Genomic DNA, 20410 nt, shown 5'->3' with positions numbered 1-20410 from the left:
AGTGCTCCATCGCAGCGAGGCCCTGGACGTGCGGGATATTTGTGTATAAGGAAGTGGCATCAATGGTTACAAGGATGGTTTCTGGGGGTAACGGATTGGGTAAGGATTCCAGGCGTTCGAGAAAGTGGTTGGTGTCTTTGATGAAGGATGGGAGACTGCATGTAATGGGTTGAAGGTGTTGATCTACGTAGGCAGAGATACGTTCTGTGGGGGCTTGGTAACCAGCTACAATGGGGCGGCCAGGATGATTGGGTTTGTGAATTTTAGGAAGAAGGTAGAAGGTAGGGGTGCGGGGGGTCAGGAGGTTGATGGAGTCAGGTGAAAGGTTTTGTAGGGGCCCTAAGGTTCTGAGGATTCCTTGAAGCTCCACCTGGACATCAGGAATGGGATTACCTTGGCAAACTTTGTATGTGGTGTTGTCTGAAAGCTGACGCAGTCCCTCAGCCACATACTCCCGACGGTCAAGTAACACGGTCGTGGAACCCTTGTCCACTGGAAGAATGACGATGGACCGGTCAGCCTTCAGATCACGGATAGCCTGGGCTTCAGCAGTGGTGATGTTGGGAGTAGGATTAAGGTTTTTTAAGAAGGATTGAGAGGCAAGGCTGGAAGTCAGAAATTCCTGGAAGGTTTGGAGAGGGTGATTTTGAGGAAGAGGAGGTGGGTCCCGCTGTGACGGAGTACGGAACTGTTCCAGGCAGGGTTCAATTTGGATAGTGTCTTGGGGAGTTGGATCATTAGGGGTAGGATTAGGATCATTTTTCTTCGTGGCAAAGTGATACTTCCAGCAGAGAGTACGAGTGTAGGACAGTAAATCTTGAAGCTCCGCCTGGACATCAGGAATGGGATTACCTTGGCAAACTTGGTATGTCATCAATAAATCTGTACCAAACTTTGGGTTGGCAGGCCTGGGTAACCAAGAAGGCTTCCTGTAAGCGACCCACGAATAGCCAGTACCAGGATGGCCCCTTCGTACGCCAACCTATTCATGGGTCGCTTAGAGGAAGCCTTCTTGGTTACCCAGATTCACCTGGTCCTACTCCAAATCCCATGCCACTTTCCTTGATGTTGACCTCCACCTGTCCAATGGCCAGCTTCACACATCCGTCTACATCAAACCGACCAACAAGCAACAGTACCTCCATTATGACAGCTGCCACCCATTCCATATCAAATGGTCCCTTCCCTACAGCCTAGGTCTTCGTGGCAAACGAATCTGCTCCAGTCCGGAATCCCTGAAGCATTACACCAACAACCTGACAACAGCTTTCGCATCCCGCAATTACCCTCCCGACCTGGTACAGAAGCAAATAACCAGAGCCACTTCCTCATCCTCTCAAACCCAGAACCTCCCACAGAAGAACCACAAAAGTGCCCCACTTGTGACAGGATACTTTCCGGGACTGGATCAGACTCTGAATGTGGCTCTCCAGCAGGGATACGACTTCCTCAAATCCTGCCCTGAAATGAGATCCATCCTTCATGAAATCCTCCCCACTCCACCAAGAGTGTCGTAACCTCTTAGTTCATCCCTATGAAATCCCCAAACCACCTTCCCTACCCTCTGGCTCCTACCCTTGTAACCGCCCCCGGTGTAAAACCTGTCCCATGCACCCTCCCACCACCACCTACTCCAGTCCTGTAACCCGGAAGGTGTACACGTTCAAAGGCAGAGCCACGTGTGAAAGCACCCACGTGATCTACCAACTGACCTGCCTACACTGTGACGCATTCTATGTGGGAATGACCAGCAACAAACTGTCCATTCGCATGAATGGACACAGGCAGACAGTGTTTGTTGGTAATGAGGATCACCCTGTGGCTAAACATGCCTTGGTGCACGGCCAGCACATCTTGGCACAGTGTTACACCGTCCGGGTTATATGGATACTTCCCACTAACACCAACCTATCCGAACTCCGGAGATGGGAACTTGCTCTTCAATATATCCTCTCTTCCCGTTATCCACCAGGCCTCAATCTCCGCTAATTTCAAGTTGCCGCCACTCATACCTCACCTGTCATTCAACATCTTTGCCTCTGCACTTCTGCCTCGACTGACATCTCTGCCCAAACTCTTTGCCTTTACAAATGTCTGCTTGTGTCTGTATATGTGTGGATGGATATGTGTGTGTGTGCGAGTGTATACCCATTTTTTTTTCCCCCTAAGGTAAGTCTTTCCGCTCCCGGGATTGGAATGACTCCTTACCCTCTCCCTTAAAACCCACATCCTTTCGTCTTTCCCTCTCCTTCCCTCTTTCCTGATGAGGCAACAGTTTGTTGCGAAAGCTTGAATTCTGTGTGTATGTTTGTGTTTGTTTGTGTGTCTGTCGACCTGCCAGCACTTTCATTTGGTAAGTCACATCATCTTTGTTTTTAGATATATTTTTCCTACGTGGAATGTTTCCCTCTATTATAACAATATATATATATATATATATATATATATATATATATATATATATATATATATAGTCACCATTGTTATTTAACATTTATAATCCTGATGCGCCAACACTTGTATGCCTCTGGGGTAGGTGTCTGCCATCAGCATCTATATCTTATTGTGATTGTCGGAATGTTTTCCTACCAGAAAAAGCACCAGGACAATGGACAGATGAAAATCCCTTAGTGCAAGATCAGGGCTGTAGGGTGAGTAGTTGAAGATCTCTCACCCAACATAATTTTCTTTATATATATATATATAAAGAAAGATGATGAGACTTACCAAACAAAAGCGCTGGCAGGTCGATAGACACACAAACAAACACAAATATATATAACAGTGTATGTTTGTGTTTGTTTGTGTGTCTATCGACCTGCCAGCGCTTTTGTTTGGTAAGTCTCATCATAGACACACATCATAGACACACAAACATATATATATATATATATATATATATATATATATATATATAACAGTGTATGTTTGTGTTTGTTTGTGTGTCTATCGACCTGCCAGAGCTTTTGTTTGGTAAGTCTCATCATCTTTATATATATATATATATATATATATATATATATATATATATATATATATATATATATAAAGAAAATTATGTTGGGTGAGAGATCTTCAACTACTCACCCTACAGCCCTGATCTTGCACTAAGGGATTTTCATCTGTCCATTGTCCTGGTGCTTTTTCTGGTAGGAAAACATTCCGACAATCACAATAAGATATAGATGCTGATGGCAGACACCTACCCCAGAGGCATACAAGTGTTGGCGCATCAGGATTATAAATGTTAAATAACAATGGTGACTATCTTGCGGAAATCTCTGCAAAACATGAAATAAATATTTCTTACATACTGATGTTTTTGATTTTTTTTTGTCACTGGAACTTACTTTCTGGTTGATCTTCATAAGTTTCTGTTTGGTTTTCTTCGTACTCTCATTGTTTCAATTGTTTCTCTTATCAAATATTCATTATTCCTTCTAACATTCTCTTTGAGACATTTACAGATGATTTTCATCATTTCTATAATTTTTCTGTTAGCTCTTGTTTGAAACAAATACCCTTTCTTTGTTAATTGTCCCCCACTGCCTTCCCTATTCTGGAATGGGTCAACCATGGATGACTGGGACTGGCAGATTTCTACTCCTTGTCTGTTGCTCTGTTCTTTTCTTTCAGTATTCTTTGATCTGTTCACTATGTTTTTTCTCCCTTTCTTCTGACCACTTCATACCAGTTTAAAATTTCACTAGACAGATGCTCTGACCACAAAGCCATCCAGATATGGCGCTCATCACAACTTCAGGGACTACCCTAACTTATCCACACACTACTGACATAGTGTCATTGGCCATTATCGTCATTGCTTGTGGCGTTCTGCTGATTTCCAAAAGAGTTAGAGCAAGGTGTGCATCTGCACTGAAAGGACCATTGACCAGACATGCCTTAATTATATATGTGTGTCTGTTCTCGTGGACCCATGGAAGGTGGGTGTAAGGGGTGCCATACAAGTGAAGTGAGAAAAATATTCAGAGGAAATGTTCAGGCAAGGGCCTAAGGCTTCAAGTAGGGATTGTAGGTTATTTTGACTCCTGGGTCAGATCACTCTGGCCAAGTTTATAGGTGGAGGTGACAACTGCCGGAGGCCTGTTCCACCAGGTAGTCACTGCAATTCTTATTGACAGTGGTGGAACTTTTGTCTGCAAGTAGCATGATGCGGTCAGGATCTGTACGATAGGCCTTTCTTCTGTTGAAATGTTGGTGTTCTTAGGAAGGGATATGGGGAAGGATGTTCAGACCAAGTTGGAGGTAAGGAATCCCTGGAAAGTTAACAGGGGCTAGGATCATGGTTGGGTGGTGGTGTAAATTGGGAGAGGCAGGGTTCAGTGTTGGGATTACATGGCTTTAGCTAAAAGGATTGCCACCAACTGGTGGCACCTTGCACGCTCACCTACATGCTCCCCAGAATCCAAAAACCCAACAACCCTGGATGCCCTGTTGTAGCTGGTTATTGCACTCACACTGCAAGAATTTCAGCCCCCACTGACCAACCCAACACTTCCAACTTAGCACTCAAAATCTACCCCCCCCCCTTTCCCCGCAACAAAGATACCAACCATTTCCTTCACCTACTCTCCACCATACCCACCCCTTTATGTCCTAGATCTCTATTCGTCACTGTTGACACGACTTCACTATACACCAAAATCCTCCACGCCCATGGTCTTGCCCCCACTGAACATTGTCTCCCAGTGTCCTTCAGACACCAAACCCACTACCTTATTCCTCACACATCTTACTAATTATATCCTAATGCACAACTATTTCTCCTTTGAAGGGAAGAAATAAAAGAAATTCATGGCACAGCCATGGACACCTGAATGGCACCCACCTGTGCCAGTCTGTTTATGAGCTGTCTAGAGGAAAACTTCTTAGCATCCCAAAACCCCAAACCTCTAGCCTGGTTCAGGTTCATTGGTGACATACGTTAATGATCTAACTCAGAGCCAGAATATCCTATCCTCATACTTTTACAACCTCAGAACCTTCTTTCCCATCCACTTATCCACTTCACTTAGTTCTCTTCTGCACCTCCTCCTCTCTGATGACTTCATCTGCACCTCTACCCACATTAAAGCAGATGTCATCCCTTCCACACCAAAAAACCCTTCCCATACAGCCTGGGCACCTGGGAATGGCAAATTGCAGTGACAGGTGCTCCCCTATCCAGAATGCTGAATTTTTCACAAAGGCCATCATGGCCAGGCACTATCCCAGAGACCTAGACGGCAAGCAGATTTCTTGTGCCATATCCACACACCCCCAAAATCCTCCCACCACCCCCACATCCTATGTCTGGATTTTGATTATCTATCATTATGCCCTGAAATTATGGACACCCTACCCAAGATCATTTCCATCTCTTGTTAAGTAGTGTTCTGTCACCCACTCAACCTCCACTCAACCTCCACAACATCCTAGTCCATACCTACGCCACTCACAATCCTAACCCATTGACATAGGGCAAAGATGCAGGTGCAAGATGTGCCCAATCGACCCACCCTGAACTTCCTATTCCAGACCTATCACAGGTTTATGCTAACCCATCAGAAACTGAACTACCTGCGAAACCAGCTATGTCATATATCAGCTCTGCTGCAACCATTGCTCAGCTTTCTAAATTGATATGACTACCAGTCAGCTCTCCACCAGTATGAATGGCCACTGTCAAATGAAATGTAATGCAAACAATGTGAAAAAATGCTAATGCTGTTATCTTTTCTTTAAACATCTGCATAACACACAATATGTAGCGCGCGCACACGCACACGCACACACACACACACACACACACACACACACACACACACAACAGAGTGAGAGAGAGAGAGAGAGAGAGAGAGAGAGAGAGAGAGAGAGTGTTCATGACCACTTCTGCATGTGTACATGTATGCATTATGAAAGAAATGCGTTTTGAAACTAGAGCTGCCATTTAATAATTTTTTGAAGTCTGCTCAACATTACTTATGTTTTTTTGTTGTTTGGCATTTACTGATATACATGTACAAGATTGTACAAACCCGTCATCAGCTGATGTTGACAGATCTTCAGACTCATCACTGCTAACTGTGATGTCTCCCTGGGTTTGATGCTCCAGAGCCATTTCTAGTTTAACATATTGCCGCTTCAGTTCCTGCAATACCTACAACAATGAAAAATACATATTTTAGCCATTTAAATGCAAACATACACAAAATATAAGCTATACAATACTAAAACAGTATCACAAGTCAGCCAAACTGTGTATTCTGGGTACATACTGCGATCTGCTGATTCAGCTCAGACTTGCTGCAGTTTTCACCCTCCAGTGTTCTGATAATGAGCATCTTTTGCTGTCCCATCCGTTCACACAACTGTTGCATCATCTGCACAGCCCCTATGCCATGTGAGACGGAATTTATACCATTCTGGAAACAACAAAAACATACACTAAGTCATTAGTTCACTTCCAATTATCAGTAAATACTAATTAACAAATTAACACGTAACTATGGTCCATTGATATTAAAATGGCCTGAAAATTAGGTTTGTGACTGAATCTAAATAACCATCTGGTATGGTAAGCAGACTCTCAGTTTAAGTTCCATTTCCAGACAAAGTTACGGAACAGATATGCAATTTCATGAGCTCTCTCCACAGTTTAATGTCAATATCTGATGTCACCAAAGTTTTATTTTCTAGAACTGTACCACACTAATTCTGGATATCTTCCTTGTGTATTCTTGCTTGTTAGATAAAATAATAATTCTATTAATTTTATTAACATGTCCCATTTCGACTGTCACCAAGCATTTAGTCTCCTTTAGAACTGATCCCTAGATCAATATTATGACATGCGTATATTTTGATTATGATTGCTGCTAATTTTATATTCTGAACTGTTGCTTCTTGATTCAATGTTCCTTCTACGCTTTGGACTTCCTCATCTCATCAACTTTTCCTGTGCTGGAAGCTGTAAGGTTTTCTTAATCTCCAACTCTCTACTAAAGAACAGAAAGCACTTCTTCATAAATTATTAATATACTGATCCTTCCTTTACAACATGGAATCACTTCATTGCGTTATAACAACATACATCTCAGTTTGACATTTATTCTGTAAGATGTTTGAAATTTAAAAAGCCAATCCTCACTCAACTGTCTCCCATGACATCACTCCAATTGTCACAGTACTTGCTTTCCCATGGTGCGCAGGACATTTCCAAGCCAGGATATGGCAGCATGGAATAAACCTCTGCGAAGTGCAATAAAGCTGCTATCGTCATCTCGCCTTGCAGACACACTCCATCCATTCAAAGCTGTGTTCATGTACAAGTAAGAATAAACTTCAAACTGTAATTGTTTCTAAACTCATTACTTAACTAATAAACATCATTTGTCTTTTAGATAGAAATTGGGTAATACATCACTTTCTCCAAGGTGATGTGTTACACCACATTTTCTACAACTTCATCTTTATTTTACCCCCAAGTCTGAGCTAAATAGTGTATTCACTCGATTTAGTAGTATTTTTTAAGTTTCCCTTGTTGTTGTTGTGGTCTTCAGTCCTGAGACTGGTTTGATGCAGCTCTCCATGCTACTCTATCCTGTGCAAGCTTCTCATCTCCCAGTACCTACTGCAACCTACATCCTTCTGAATCTGCTTAGTGTATTCATCTCTTGGTCTCCCCCTACGATTTTTACCCTCCACACTGCCCTCCAATACTAAATTGGTGATCCCTTGATGCCTCAGAACATGTCCTACCAACCGATCCCTTCTTCTGGTCAAGTTGTGCCACAAACTCCTCTTCTCCCCAATCCTATTCAGTACCTCCTCATTAGTTATGTGATCAACCCATCTAATCTTCAGCATTCTTCTGTAGCACCACATTTCGAAAGCTTCTATTCTCTTCTTGTCCAAACTATTTACCGTCCATGTTTCACTTCCATACATGGCTACACTCCATACAAATACTTTCAGAAATGACTTCCTGACACTTAAATCTATACTCGATGTTAACAAATTTCTCTTCTTCAGAAACGCTTTCCTTGCCATCGCCAGTCTACATTTTATATCCTCTCTACTTTGACCATTATCAGTTATTTTGCTCCCCAAATAGCAAAACTCCTTTACTACTTTAAGTGTCTCATTTCCTAATCTAATACCCTCAACATCACCCGACTTAATTCGACTACATTCCATTATCCTCGTTTTGCTTTTGTTGATGTTCATCTTATATCCTCCCTTCAAGACACCATCCATTCCGTTCAACTGCTCTTCCAAGTCCTTTGCTGTCTCTGACAGAATTACAATGTCATCGGCAAACCTCAAAGTTTTTATTTCTTCTCCATGGATTTTAATACCTACTCCGAATTTTTCTTTTGTTTCCTTTACTGCTTGCTCAATATACAGATTGAATAACATCGGGGAGAGGCTACAACCCTGTCTTACTCCCTTCCCAACCAATGCTTCCCTTTCATGTCCCTCGACTGTTATAACTGCCATCTGGTTTCTTTACAAATTGTAAATAGCCTTTCGCTCCCTGTATTTTACCCCTGCCACCTTTAGAATTTGAAAGAGAGTATTCCAGTTAACATTGTCAAAAGCTTTCTCTAAGTCTACAAATGCTAGAAACGTAGGTTTGCCTTTCCTTAATCTTTCTTCTAAGATAAGTCGTAAGGTCAGTATTGCCTCACGTATTCCAGTATTTCTACGGAATCCAAACTGATCTTCCCCGAGGTCGGCTTCTACTAGTTTTTCCATTCGTCTGTAAAGAATTCGTGTTAGTATTTTGCAGCTGTGGCTTATTAAACTGATTGTTCGGTAATTCTCACATCTGTCAACACCTGCTTTCTTTGGGATTGGAATTATTATATTCTTCTTGAAGTCTGAGGGTATTTCGCCTGTTTCATACATCTTGCTCACCAGATGGTAGAGTTTTGTCAGGACTGGCTCTCCCTTACTCTCGACAAAAACATTAAGCTGTCAGCATAGATGCAAAAATGTCAACAACAGCATCTAGACAGAGACACAACAGTTATAGCTACACTACTTCTTAAAAAAAGACACACACACACACACACACACACACACACACACACACACACACACACACACACAAACAAACAAACTGGTAATGCAATGAAAATAAACAAGAGATATTGTTATTACTGTGTGACATATGATTAACAATGGAAACAGTTAACGTAAGAAAACACAAATTACAGTTCAAATTACAAAGTGGCAGAAAGGCTGGTCAGTACTTTCCTTCAGCAAACTCAGTTCCCAATGTGTGTGTGTGTGTGTGTGTGTGTGTGTGTGTGTGTGTGTGTGTGTGTGTCGCACGTGTGTGCTGGGACACTTCATCTGAAGAATGACAAACAATGCAACAGTTCACTTGAATGTACCTGTCTGCCACACAACACCTCATCTATGAATAGCAGTGTATCCTATTTTATATTGTTCTTGTTCCATCTCAGATTTTCCTTTGCTTAACTATCTTCTGTGTGACATGTAACAACTTGCTGTTAAAATTTTGAGAGTTCCCACTGAAAGAAGAGTAAACAGACTTCTTCCCACATAAACACTGTGAAATTACTGTGATGGTAAAATTACAGAAATTTCAAGTTAAATGAAGAGATAATAGACCTAATGAGCAAGTGTTTCATTCTAATATCTTGGCTTTCATATAACTTATATGGCATTGATTTTTATATCCATCACAAACTGGGTAAGTGTCAGGCCATATATGGAACAATCTCAAAAACATCATACAGGAAAACAAGAAAAGAAACAAGAATGAAGTCACAGTTGTGCCAGTCTTGCTTTGCAGCTCAGAGAATTGGCTGACACGTGCTAAACAGCTCATGAAGATGCAGGGATCAGAAATGAGACTCCTGAGATCCATGAAAGACTGTCCAAGACTGTACACATTTAAAAATTATGTGTGGTGAAAACTGAATGTTTCTAAAACAGATTATGACCAACAACAATAAAGAAAGATGGCTCTTACACCTGAACAGAATGCAAGGAGGGAGAATACAAAAAAAATGTAGTCCATACACAAAGGAGGGACTTACAAAGTCCTCTTTCGAGCATAACTTGAATATTGCTCATCAGTCTGGGATCTGTTAATTAATATACTGCTTCTTGCTAAGTACATCTCACAAAAATACCATAAATATAAAATTAGAGGTAACCGAGCTCACCCGGAGGTTTACCAACAACCTTTCTTGCCACAAATCATTCATAATTAGAACCGGAAAATGACAATGGTACGTGAAGTACCCTCTTCCACGCACTAAAAGGTGACTTAAGAGTACAAGACAAGGATGCAGATATGTACCAAATGGTAAAAGGAGACTTTGGGGGACCACGGAAACAATGGCTTCTTTCCTCTGTGACTGGAGCAGGTGAATAATCTACTCCTTGAAACAGAAAGAAAAAGAAGAAGAAGAAGAAGAAGAAGAAGAAGAAAAGCAAATGTACCAATAGTTGTTCTATTAGCACATCATCTGAAAACAGAACTGTATGTTCCAGTAACATGACCCAGGTACACTATGCACATCCAGTCAACAACAGACTACAGAGGCTTGTAAGCATAGAGAGCAGGAGAGCATAGAGAGCAGGTGATAGCACGAATGTCAATTATGCATATTTCACAATCTTCATATGGTACTTTATGTTCCCATACAAATTTACCTCTACATAAATTTCTGTGATATTTAGTACTGTTTACTTATTGTAGTAAGTGTACTGCAGTGTGTGCAGTCCTAAAGCATCAATTCCACACTGACCAGTGCAGCACCACAAAAAGGTATCAAGAATGTGCTGACCTGTGCACCAATAGAAAGAGTGGACAGTGCCACACTTCCAGCAAGACACAGTTCAGCGCCCCCTGTCAATACTGACTTAACCACATGCCGATTGCTGGTCAGCCCCAGTTTGGTCACAGACTTTGAGGGCATCAGTATCAAGTAATAGGAAGACAATACTTAGCCAGCATTTTGTGAGTAGTAATAGTATCTCAAGGTAATTGCACGTAGGAGGCACAAGAAGTACATCAAGCCACTTCATAACGAGAAGTTAAGCTAAGTTTCTTTCCTTTTTAGAAATAAAGTGTTCCACTATTCTGCAAGTGTTTTGTACATATCACTTTGGATTCCTGCCACCAACCATCGCAACTTCTCTTCTTCCTTGTTTGAGTCAGTGCTGACTCCCACAGCAGCAGTCACAACATCTGGAGCCACGGATTCCGAAACCAATGCTACCTTTGCTCTTCGGTGCTCCGTCACAGTGTGTCACTAATATTTCTCTCTTTTCTTTCAGGGTAATATTGATAATAATTGTATTCTTTCTTGCAGACTAGCCACAACGCTTCTGCTATTTACGTATTTGCATTGCTTATACTTTGTTGCAGCAGTCCTCTCATTAAAATGGCCTCTAACCCACCTCCTACACCACCACCTGTGCGTACGGCTCCAGTTGCAGCTGACTTTGGTCGAATGAAGTTTATTCAGTTTCAGAACCGTCAAATGTCGCAGCTGATAATGGAAGTCCAGTAGCTCATTAATGCACAAACTGCTGCTGCATCAACTCTGCCACAACAGCCAACCACATCCATGGCACCACCTCAATGCATTCCACCGTTCTGAACTTTCAATAAACAACAAGAGGAATGGAACAAGTGGTACGCTCATTTCAGTGCTTACTGTTATACACATCAATTTAAAGGTACTGTGAAATTTTGTTATTCCCTGTCAATGGCCAGACGGGAGTTTAGTGCCTCACTCAGAAGTTATTCCCAACTAGTACGCCAGAGTTGCTAGTTTTTGAAGATTTAGTTTCCAACCTCACTCAGTATTACAAGGATCAGGTACAGGTTGCTGCTGCAGCTTTTTACAAGTTCTTTCAATTACGGAAAACTCCAGAACAGAAATACAGTCAGTGGGTCACTGAACTTCAGGGCTTGACACGAAAGTGTTGTTTTCGGTGTAGCTGTGGACAGTACTACAGTGACACAATGACTTGTGATGCAATTACATGCAGTGTGCCATACAGTAGGATTCATCAAAATGGCTCTGAGCACTATGGGACTTAACATCTGAGGTCATCAGTCCCCTAGAACTTAGAACTACTTAAACCTAACTAACCTAAGGACATCACACACATCCATGCCCGAGGCAGGATTTGAACCTGCGACCGTAGCAGTCGCGCGGTTCCAGACTGAAGCGCCTAGAACCGCTCGGCCACACCGGCCGGCAGTAGGATTCATCAACAAATTCTCAAACATTCTGATCCTACATTGAAACAAGTGTTACAAATTATTGAACATCAGGTCTCGTGTGATAGTGCCGTGGAAAACTTTGAAGTAGCTCCCACTTGCAGTGTAGTGCACACTGACAAACAGGTACGGCCCTGTGACTGACCACCACACGCAAAAAGGCCACTGTGCCATGGACAGAGTAAACAAGTGTCAAAGCATGTGTCTGCTGTAAAATCACGTCCCATTGCTTTTCCAAGCATAAAAGGTAAAATTTTCCTTCACGCAATATGACTTGCTTTCCTTGTGGAAAGCCAGGTCATGTACAGTCAGTGTGCTTGCAACAGAAAAAGATCTCTACCCCCATTCGTTCTTGAAGGCATGAAGCACCTTCTCACTCAGTGACCATTTTTTTTTTTTTTTAAACTGGCTACCAGTACTAGTAGTGCCCAACTTCAGGATGTGCTTTCACCCTGCCCAAGTGCTGTGCAATGACAGTCAAAAGAACTGTTTGTGAACTTCATCACTGCCAGATGCTGTGTGCGATTTCAGTTAGACATGGGTGCTTCTGTTACATTGCTTAATCATGCCACTTACAAACAGTTAGGCTCCCCACAGGTGACGAAATCTTGCATGCACCTTACTGCATATAAAGGTCAGGACATTCCAGTGCTTGGAACATGTAATTTGCCTGCCACATTCCAGTTACACATCATAACAGTGACATTTATTATTTTGCATTCATGTGACTGTGAAAATATTTTTGGCTTAGAGTCTTTTGATTTGTATGGTCTTTGTATTCAGGACACTGTACTTTCTATTTCTGCCCTCAACACAAAAGACAGTGATACTCATTCAATTGAGGAGTTCCCTGATTTGTTTTCTGAAGAGCTTGGCAGAGCAAATAATTTTGTGGCACATGTTACAATAAAGGACAATGCACAAACTAAGTTTTTTCAGGCGCATCCTGTCCCTCATGCTCTTAGAGACAAAGCTGCAAGTGAACTTCAGGAATGGCAGGATAATGGTGTTGTTGCTCCTATACAGGCTAGTCAATGGCCTTCTCCCTTAGTAATTTACCAAAGCCTTCTAGAAGACTTTGTCTTTGTGTTGACTTTAAATGCACTGTGAATCTACAAACACTAACTATATTGCAGAGATGCTGAGTCGCGGATAGGACAACAAAAATATTTTCACACTTAAAAGCTTTTGGACAATGGCCTTTGTCAACAATAAATACACACACACACACACACACACACACACACAAACGCGCGCACTCGCATTTGCAACTAACACACACAACTGTAATCTCAGGCAACTGAAACCACACTGCGAGCAGCAGCACCAGTGCATGATGGGAGAGGCAACTGAGTGGGGGAAAGGAGGAGGCTGGGGTGGTGATAGGGAGGGATGTATGGTGGGGATGGCGGACAGTGAAGTGCTCCAGGTTGGGCGGCAGGCAGGGGAGAGGTGGGAAGGGGGGGAGGAGGAAGTAGCGGAAAAGGAGAGTAACCCTCCTGACCTCAACTTCCGTTGGTTGCTGTCCTCACCCATCCAGCTCCTTCCCTGCTCCCATTACAGCACTACACATCCGTCATTCTGCTGCCACACCCAGTCTTCTTTTTTATATTTATTTTATTATTATTATTATTTTATTTATTTTTTTTTATTTCTTTCCTTTTCTGCTACTTCCACCCACTCCCCACCTCTCCCCTGCCTGCTGCCCAACCTGCAGCACTTCACTGTCTGCCATCCCCGCCATACATCCCCTCCCCTCCCCACCCCAGCCTCCTCCTTCCCCCACCCAGTCACCACTCCCATCATGCACTGGTACTGCTGCTCACAGTGTGGTTTCAGTTGCCTGATACTGCAGTCGTGTGTTAGTTGTGTTTGCGCGAGTGTGTGTGTGCGTGGCCATTGGCTGAAAGCTTTTAAGTGTGAAAATCTTTTTGTTGTGCCTATCCACAACTCAGCATCTCCACTATGTGGTGAGTAGCGATTTTCCTTCTCATAATATTGTTACATTCCACCCTGGATTTTCCATTGTTTGATTTTTACAAACAATAACTGATACTTATCCCTTACCTAACTCTGAGGAATTAGTGGACAGGCGTGGTGCAGGCCAATATTTTTCAAAAACTGACTTATGTGATGTGTGTTTGCAAATTCCCCTAGATGAGGTGTCTCAAAAATGTTTGTGGTCAACACGCATTTAGGGTTGTTCAAGTTTTTGTGCTTGCCCTTTGGTAGTACTTCCGCAACTGACATATTCCAACACTACCTACAAGGGAACCTCCCCATTGCACCCCCCTCAGATTTAGTTATAAGTTGGCACAGTGGAAAGGCCTTGAAAAACTGAACACAGATCAATCGAGAAAACAGGAAGAAGTCATGTGGAACTATGAAGAAAATAAGTAAAATATACAAACTGAGTAGTCCATGTGCAAGATAGGCAGCATCAAGGAGAATATGAGCTCAGGAGTGCCGTGGTCGCATGGTTAGCGTGAGCAGCTGCAGAACGAGAGTTCCTTGGTTCAAGTCTTCCCTCGAGTGAAAAGTTTTCTTTCTTTATTTTCGCAAAGTTATGATCTGTCCATTCATTCACTGACGTCTCTGTTCACTGTAATAAGTTTAGTGTCTGTGTTGCGACCACACCGCAAAACCGTGCGATTAGTAGATGAAAGGACGTGCCTCTCCAATGGGAACCGAAAACATTTGATCGCAAGGTCATGGGTCAACTGATTCCTCCACAGGAAAACACATCTGATATATACTATACGGCATGTGTGTCACATGACAGGAATATGTTGTCGACCCACCTAACTTGTACACTTTGCGAATGGGTAAATAGATTCTTCTACCTTGCCCGATTTAAGTTTTCTTGTGGATGTGATAATCACTCCCCAAAAAGTGATGAAAGCATACGAGTTTGCCACATAAACTGCAACAAATGAATTGTCTGAAAATAAAAAAAATTAAACTTTCCGCTTGAGGGAAGACTTGAACCAAGGACCTTCCGTACCGGAGCTGCTCACGCTACCCACGGGACCACGGCGCTCCTAACGTAATGCTAACCTTGATGCTGCCTATCTTGTGCATGGACTAATCAGTTTGTATATTTTGCTTATTTTTTTTCATAGTTCCACACAACTTCTTCCTGTTTTCTCGATTGATCTGTGTTCAGTTTTTCAAGTCCTATCCACTGTGCCAACTTATAACTAAATCTGAGGGGGGTGCGATGGGGAGGTTCCCTTGTTAGAACAGCTTATTGCAAAAGTTCCATTCTGTTCAAATTACTTGGATGATGTTGTGGTGTCATGACATACACCAGAGGAACATATGAGCAGCCTTCGTATGCTTTTCAAGTACTTCCAGCTGCAAGTTTGAAGTGTCACCTGGACAAATGTGACTTTTTTTCAGACTGAAATTCAGTACGTGGCCCATGTTCTTAATACCCAAGGCATTCAACCCCTTCACCCAAATTTGCTGGCCATCCAGATCCTCCCTGCCTTGTGGAACATAATGGAATTGCAGACATATTATAATGACATATTATAACAACATTATGAGAAGGAAAGTTGCTACTTACCATACAGCGGAGATGCTGAGTCGCAGATGGGCACAACGAAAAGACTCTCACAATTATAGCTTTCGGCCATTAAGGCCTTTGTCAACAACAGACAGACACACACGTTTACGCGTACACACATGCACACACAAAGTCGCGCGCACACGCACACGCACGCAACACACACATGACTGCAGTCTCAGGCAACTGAAACCACACTAATGGTGAGAAGCATCTTTCCTTTTCATAATACTCTTACATTCCGTCCTGGATTTTCCATTGTTTAATGACATATTATATCCAGTTTATAGCCAATGAAGCCCAGATTGCAGATCCGTTGCAATGTGCTGGAAGGATGTGTGTTTCGTTCAGACCAAAGAGTGTCAGGATGTATTCCAGAAACTTAAAAATGCCTTTCTGAGTAACACATGCCTTGTTCATTTTGATATTTTGATCCTGCTCAGTCTGTGATTTTGGGAGTGGATGCGTCTTTGTACGAGTTTGGAGCTGTGTTCTCACACAGACTTGGCTCACAGGTCAGGCCGATATCTTTCATGTTCAAGTTACTGTCCAAGATTCAATGTAACTGTTCCCTAATTGCTATTATTAATGGTATGAAGAAGTTTCACCATTATATGTTTGGTCGGAAGTCTTGCCTAGACCATACGCCACTTCAGTTTTTGTTTCATTTGTTCAAACCTGTTCTGCCACACACAATTCAGAAGCTGCAACATTGGGCTTTGTTCTCGTCAAAGTATCAGTATGAAATACAGTACCAGCCCATGTCAAAGCATTCAAATGCAGATGATCTTCCTTGGCTTCTTGTTGGTCCCGATTCTGAATTCAATGCTACTGCCACATGTTGTTGCCAGATCGATGCGCAAGATGCTGCACTTTTACACTGGCAGGATAATGGTGTTATTGATCCTACACAGGCTAGTCAGAAGCAGACCCTAACTTGAACCTTTTTTTTGCACTACATCCATACTGCTTGGCCTCGTTTAGTGAAAAACATTCAGAATTCTTTTGAGCACTGATATTTTGCTCATCAGCTTCGCCTCCCCATCCAGCATGGTGTGTTTTTATTGTAAAATGACTGGACAATTGCAAGTGCTTCTTCCTAAAGTGTTGCAAAAATATGTGCTGCGATTACCCCACTGAGGACATTGGGGAATCGTATGCACAAGCATTACGTCAGCACTATACTTGACCAGGCACGGATGCTCACATTGAACAGATGACGTCACAGCGCCGTGGTTGTGCTGAAACTCTATCGGCCCTGCAACAGACATTTTCAGCTCGGCCAAAGTCTCAATCGCTGTGGTAACGAGTGCATATTGATTGTGTCTGTCCCTTTTGGAACACTTGTTGGCCTATTGTTGTGGACTGTTTTAGCAAATATCCATTTGCAGTGCCCGTGAACTCGACTGTGCTGTGCAGTACCATTCAGGCTTTGTCATATTTTTTGCTTGGAAGGTTTGCCTCAAGAGTTGGTTGCAGACAATGGAAAACAGTTTATGGCTCAGGACTTTGAACAGTCTTGTACAGCCAATGGTTTTACTCACCTTACCAGAGCACCATTTCATCCTCAGTCAAATGGAGAAGCCGAACAATTTGTGCGTATGTTCAAGCAACAGATGAACAAACTACGAGCCTCCCACACGACGAGAGCAGGCACTGCTGCTCTTCCTCACAGTGTACCGCACCCAGCCCCACGACTGTCCATTGCTGGTGGCTTCTACATGGCCAGCACCACCACACGTTGCTCCAGTTGCTCAAATCACTGCAGTGCACAGCTCCCCCCCCCCCCCCCCCTCCATGCTCCATAAGTATTGCTTTGCGCGTAATAATTCTTTTCTTTTCAGAGCTTTTGGTCACACTAGGCACTGGCAGAGAAGAACAGTTCTTCGAAATTTGTGTGCTTGCGTGTATTCAGTTGCTGTGCCACCCCCAGAAACAGATTTGTGCTCATCGATTGCGAGATTCTTCCACAAATTTTCTGTCCACACATTTGCATCCTACAGGAATCATGCGGCCACCCCCACGGTCCATTTCGGCACTGCCAGTGGAGCTGGACCTATCGCCATCGCCACTGCAAAAGCTCAACTTCCCAGCACTTGCCTCGGCACCCGTTGTGGACCTGGCATCATCGTCATCGCCATCCTCTCCATTTTTGTCAGACTGTCTCAGGAAGAGGGTGGGCACCTTTTTGGGTGTTTTCTGACCGACATTCCTCTTGGAGCACAGGACAGATGTTGGTGTGCAGCCGGGGCTCGGCTTCGGTCCCATTTCCTCACGCCACACCCCATTTCCTGCCTCCTGGCCCTCCCCCCTCTGTTGTGAGATGGCTCCCTACATGCAACGGCGAGGATATGGGGGGGAGTTTGCCCGTCTAACAGCGCGGTACTGTGAAACGGTATCAAGAAGGCACCAATCCACACACCAATGGAGAGAGCAGGCAGTTCCACATCTTCAGCAAGACAGAGTAGCTGCAGAGCAGCTGCCCATCGCTAGTCGGCCCCAGTTCAGTCACAGACTTTGAAAGCATTAGTACTGAGCAATAAGTTAGCCTGCATTCTACAAGTAGTAATAGTGTATAAATGTAATTGCATGTAGGAAGCACAAGAAGCACATCAAGCTACTCCATAACGAGAAGTTATGTTTCTTTCCTTTTTAGAAATAAAGTGTCGCATTAATGTGCAAGTGTTAATAATAATAATAATAATAATAATAATAATAATAATAATAATAAGTCATGAGTATTGCAGTACACTTACTTCCATTCAATACTAGAAATAAATATAAACATCTTTTCTCTGCAATTTTTTTTGTTACTGTTTATGCTAGGAAACCAATCACTTACAGTATACATCATTATTCCAAATAAATAATCTAGATTATGAAGACTTTTATATGACATTGAATTTATGCACCACATATGTTAATTACAAGTACAATCAGGGACAAAGGAGAGACATCATGTTGTTCACTGTATTGATAATTCAGATCTAAATTCACTTACTTTGTTCAACTTGTTGTTGTGATATGGGCTTGCACGACACTCAGTTAGTGGGGACACATGCTCAAAAGAGCTGGTGGAGTTGTTGCTGACTGGCTGGTACTCATTGTCATTCTTCTCTGAGCATGGTGAAGTTGCTGTGTGAAATGTGTCTCCAGTGCCTACTGAGCTTGACAATGTGGGTAGCACTGTCTCTTCAGTAGAAGGTATAGATGGAGAGACTACTGTGGCCCTTTTCAGATCCAGTGATAATCTGCATAAATGTACAACAGAGACAAAGGTATTATATTAGGGAATTGATATTTGAAAGTATTATGCGCCATCAACACTGGATGCACACTCAGTATCATATTTTTCTCTACTGAGCTATATGGAGGTCAATGCACATGTGGTTTAAATACACAATATCCCTGTATCCCTGAATGAAGACCTCAAGACTGTTACGTGAATGATACTAACATTGAGTATCTTGGAGGGGGACAAGGGGGAGGGTGGGGTGGGGGGGAGACCTTGCAGTACACTGAACAAGTGCTAGTAACTGTTTATGTTACCAAATGAAGAGTCCTAAAAATATTTATTTTTAAAATGGCATGCTGGTTGTAATTTTAAGTGTGACATGTTCTTATGCTTTTCTGAATTATTTTGTCACACTCACATGAGTATTTCACAATGCCATATTGGGTTTTGATCAGTCACTGATCATCTTCAGACTACTAGCATGCACTGCAAGCAGTTTCTGTTGCATTGTCAATTATTCTAAAATTTGAAATGTTCATAAAAAGTATAAAACATAACACATATTTTAAAAAATTATATTAATTTACTTTTTATCCATTTTCATTATCTCGTGAGTCATCTTAATGTTATATTTTCAAATGTATGAGAGCTCAGGAAGGTTAATAATGAAAGACCGATATTTTTCATAATCATTTAGTGCATACTGGAGTAGTGCTTCCAACATGGAAATTTCATCTGTGAGTGACTGAACATTATTGTGTAGTATAGCAAAGTCGGGGTATTTAGTAACTTTAGTTGAAACAGTTTCTGATTCTTTATCTAATGGCATTTCTAATACAGCTCTTACCCTAAAAATGGTGGAACGGTAACACCTAAAACTCCACTGGGAGCAGTTCAGGTGACCTCAGGATTTGAGCAGCCAGACGAGGTGGTGGTTGACCACTTGTTCAAGAGTCTTACCCATACAACTGGTAAGGGCCACACTCCAGTAACTGTTAGGGGGCACTACAATCCTTGCCTGGTTTCCAGAATGGAATTAATATTGCCTCCTTCCAAGTCATGGGGTACTGTCCATCAAACCAGATCTGGTTGAAGTAAGAGAGGAGCTATCTTTTCACTTCATGGCACAAATGATGAAGCAATGGATCTTATCAGGTCCTGGAGCAGTGTCTCTGGCTGCAGATAAAGCTGATTCCATTTCCCAAATTGAGAACAGAAGGTTGTATACTTCCTCATTATGTGAGAGCTTACTCATCTCCACAGTCCTACAGAACACCTGAAAAGCAGGAGCTTGTCCGGATGTCATAGTGACAGTAAAAAAGTG

The 20410-nt window shown here is 42.5% G+C and overlaps 1 protein-coding gene across 1 annotated transcript in view; it reads right to left on the bottom strand.

Annotated features, from left to right (window-relative positions):
* LOC126200705 (kinesin-like protein Klp98A) overlaps positions 1-20410 on the bottom strand; it is a 391643-nt gene that overhangs the window by 35811 nt on the left and 335422 nt on the right. Inside the window, exons 19-21 of the mRNA XM_049936729.1 lie at positions 18853-19102; positions 6279-6425; positions 6039-6160 (exon numbers count right to left, since the gene is read on the bottom strand). Of these exons, the coding sequence (XP_049792686.1) occupies positions 6039-6160; positions 6279-6425; positions 18853-19102 (519 nt within the window). The remainder of the gene's footprint in view (positions 1-6038; positions 6161-6278; positions 6426-18852; positions 19103-20410) is intronic.

This window comes from Schistocerca nitens, chromosome 1, assembly GCF_023898315.1.
Source record: "Schistocerca nitens isolate TAMUIC-IGC-003100 chromosome 1, iqSchNite1.1, whole genome shotgun sequence".
Classification (NCBI taxonomy): domain Eukaryota; kingdom Metazoa; phylum Arthropoda; class Insecta; order Orthoptera; family Acrididae; genus Schistocerca; species Schistocerca nitens.
This window is presented reverse-complemented; position numbering and strand designations above follow the sequence as displayed.